The 3573-nt window shown below is 38.7% G+C and overlaps 1 protein-coding gene across 1 annotated transcript; it reads right to left on the bottom strand.

Annotated features, from left to right (window-relative positions):
- Positions 1-629: 629 nt before the first annotated feature.
- LOC121327719 (5-hydroxytryptamine receptor 4-like) lies at positions 630-1786 on the bottom strand. The gene has a single exon (XM_041271875.1). The coding sequence runs from the start codon at positions 1775-1777 to the stop codon at positions 695-697; it is 1083 nt and encodes a 360-aa protein (XP_041127809.1). The 5' UTR covers positions 1778-1786; the 3' UTR covers positions 630-694.
- Between the last annotated feature and the right edge of the window lie 1787 nt (positions 1787-3573).

The following is a 3573-nucleotide window of genomic DNA, read 5'->3' as shown; positions in this document are numbered from 1 at the left end:
TATACAAAGAGAAACCATTTGTGAAAATTGTTTTTCTATGGTATTGCATTAACATATGAACATATGAATCCTATTTCTGTAGGGGTTAAATGATTGGTAGGTTGGCTTACATTACAGAAAACCAAGGTGGCTTTTTTATTATTATGGTCTATAAAATGGGGAGTAAAACACAATCAACAGCTTGGTGTACTTTTCTTTCTACAATGTTTTTTTTTTTTTGTTTTGCTATTTGAGTAAACACAAGAGGAAGAATACATTAGTTAAAATAACTGTGATATTTCAGATCTGTACCTTAGCTCTCCATCAGTTTTGCACAAAATAGAGTATTTTGGGCAGCATTATTCAGACGTTATTAACAAAATACAAAATAAATAAATGATTTGGAGAATCTCTACAGAACACTACGGTACAAAGCTGAGTAGTTCTTTACACAGAGTATTTTCCTTTCAAGTTATCTGTTTAATAAATAAAAATAAAGCGATCATAATTCAAACACATTCCCTCCCACCTTACCCTACTGTCTGAGGAGTTCTGGTTTCTGTTCCCCCTGTCATCATTGTAATTTAAAGCCTTTTTCTCAGGTTCCAATTGGATAATTAGTTTTTTGATATGATAAAAACTATTGCAGGTTGTAGACTTATCTTGAGTAGACTTTCTTGACCACAACGAAAATAAAATAGAAACAGAAAAAGTATTAATTGTGATGAGAAGTCTTTGTTGTCCGTTCATTGCCTTTGGTGTTGGAAAGGTCAGTGTTGGGTGAAGATCCAGGAATGCAGATTTTACAACCGATGATGATGACGAATGCCCTTCTGAACGACCTGTTGAAGAAACCATACAGGAAAGGATTCATGGAGGAATTCACGTAACCAAGCCATAAAAACACTTCCCACAAAACCATGTCTGCCTGGTGCTCTACAAAGGGATCAATGATGTTCATCATGAAGAAAGGCAACCAGAAAACAAGGAAGGTTCCAATGATGATCCCAAGAGTTTTCGCTGCCTTTTTCTCCCGTTTCAGGGAGCTTTTATGCCTTGGCTTCCTGGTGGCACCTGGATCGGAGCTCTGAAGGTTCATCTGCTTCTCCACTGCGTTTATTTGCATTGCTTGTCTCCGAGCTACCTTGTAGATCTTCCAGTATGCAATAAGCATAATAAACATAGGTAGATAAAAGGCAACAAAGGAGGCCGTAACAGCGTACACTTGATTGACTAAGAAGTAGCATTCATTGCTTGGTAGTTGGTTTTCAATGCCAATCTCAGGAAGTCCTAGCATGATAGGAGCAAAAGATATCAATAGAGGGACAATCCAGCAGATGACAATAAGAACTGTAACCCTCCATTTGGACATTTTGAATCCATATACCAGGGGATTGCAAACGGCGTAGTAGCGATCAAACGCAATGCAGCTCAAGTGAAAGATTGAGGCTGTGCATAGCATCACGTCCAGGCTTGAGTGGATTCGACAGAAAATGGATCCAAAGTACCAGCATCCTTCAATCGTTCTGATCATGCTGTAGGGCATAACTGTGAGGCCAACGAGGAAGTCTGCAATAGCCAGTGACAGCACAAATGAGTTGGTTGGGGAGTGCAGTTGTTTAAAGTAAGCAATGGCCAGGACCAGCAAAAAATTACCAACGACAGTGCAAGTTATCACAGCTATAATGAATAAATACAGAACTATTTTCGATATTGTGCTTCTCAAACTGACACACGGTTCAAAGTCTGTGAATCCTGATGAATTTATGTTGCCAACCCATTCAGATGTATTTGTCATGTTTTCTTAGAAACGTCCTGAAATGACAATGAAAATTGTAATTAGCTCTCACATACTTAGGATTTTTTTTTTCCCCACTGATAAATAAATATTGTAAAATCAAGTTAAGAATTCTTGGCCACAAAACTACCTCAGATACATACAGATATATAACTATATAACCAAAAAAAAAAAAATATCCATACAATTAGTGGGGGTGCAAAGGGAGTTGAAATCTGTTGAACATACTGTGTAAATCCTGCACCTGCCCTTGGTAATCCAGACAGAATTGAACAGCTTCTGTGTCTCACTTTCCCCCTCAGTGTTTTCATCAATTAAAACAGCTGACTGGAGTTACTTCTCACTTTGGATTTCATTCAGGATGCATTTAATGTTCACTGCAGTGAATATGATCCCTTTGAGCTCAGTAAACAGTTACTCTGACAAATATAACCCCTCTCCACTTGGATATCTAGATATAAAAAGAACTGACCTTTTACATAAGATCAAAAGAGGGAACACTAGAGGATCGCATTTGTGCAAACATGTTAAGGACAAGTACTATGGATTTACAGGCTTTTTTTGAACAGAATAACCTTTTGGCTTTCTATAAGGGATTGCTCCCAGCAGACCATTCTACTAAGAACAAATATCTGAGACTGTATTCTAGTCCAGAGCTAGTGACTAACAACCTTGGCAATAGTAACATGACACAGGATTTTGTAAGTGTGCTGCATCACATGCTCATTACAGAGATACAGATTAACAGGTTTAATCCCCTGACTCTGGGGTTACTTCCTTACATTGGCGCCTACGTAAATATTAGTTCTGTTTTTTTGGCAGCCCACAAGTTCCCTATTGACATCTGTCTGCTGACTTTGAGACTGGGTGCAAACCAGTGGTCCTGCACACCAGAAGAGAGCATCCTAGCTACTATACAAAAGAGCAGGTTTGCTATAGATATAGGACTTTTAACTCCATCTCACCATCAAGGGTCAGAATCCATAATGCCTCACACTGCGCTGCCTGTCACAGAAGCAGGGGGACTACACTGGTGTTTCTGTGGACACTAGAAGGTCCCACAAACTATGTAGGAAGTAACTGTGCTGAAGAAATGAGTCTGCAGCAATGATATGTAATAACGTTGGTAACTTCATCCAAAATGCTTTTTTCTGTTTTAGTTAATGCAGTGTTGGCTACAATGCACAATTCCAAATAAAGCATATTTAACATGTAATCCCCCCACCCTCGATACGCTTCAATAATGTTGAATTATTATAACTATATCCTTAGAGCTACATGAAATGAGTGATCATAATTTATTCTTATCTGTTCTTTTTCCTCACATGTTGCCCCAGGGTCAGCCAGAAGCAATAGGCATCTCATACTAAAATCTAAAAAAATAATTACACCCTTTTTGGTAAAATTCTGTAAAAACACGCTTACTGGCACTGGAACAATTTTTAAAGTGGGGGGGCTGAAAGCCATTGAACAAAAGTGTAGCCTCTGTATATGATGGAGGCCATGCAAAGCCAGGGGGTACTTCCTCACCCCCAGCACCCCCTGCTTACTGTCCACTGTGCATTCAATTAAAGTCCCCCAATGCCCTCTGCTAGTTTTCACAGAACAAAAAATGCATTAAGACTTAAACACAATGTTGCCATCTGGTGGCAAAAAAAGCTTGGAGAGCAACTAAAATAAAGAATTCAGAAAATATACGTGATTTTAACAAGTCCCCAACACATTACTACTTTAACTGCGTCACTGGAAGACTTCTTTACGAACGGAATTCAGAGTTGCTACTAGGCTTAGTAAAA

This window comes from Polyodon spathula, chromosome 2 (assembly GCF_017654505.1).
Source record: "Polyodon spathula isolate WHYD16114869_AA chromosome 2, ASM1765450v1, whole genome shotgun sequence".
In the NCBI taxonomy this organism is placed as follows: Eukaryota; Metazoa; Chordata; class Actinopteri; order Acipenseriformes; family Polyodontidae; genus Polyodon; species Polyodon spathula.
This window is presented reverse-complemented; position numbering and strand designations above follow the sequence as displayed.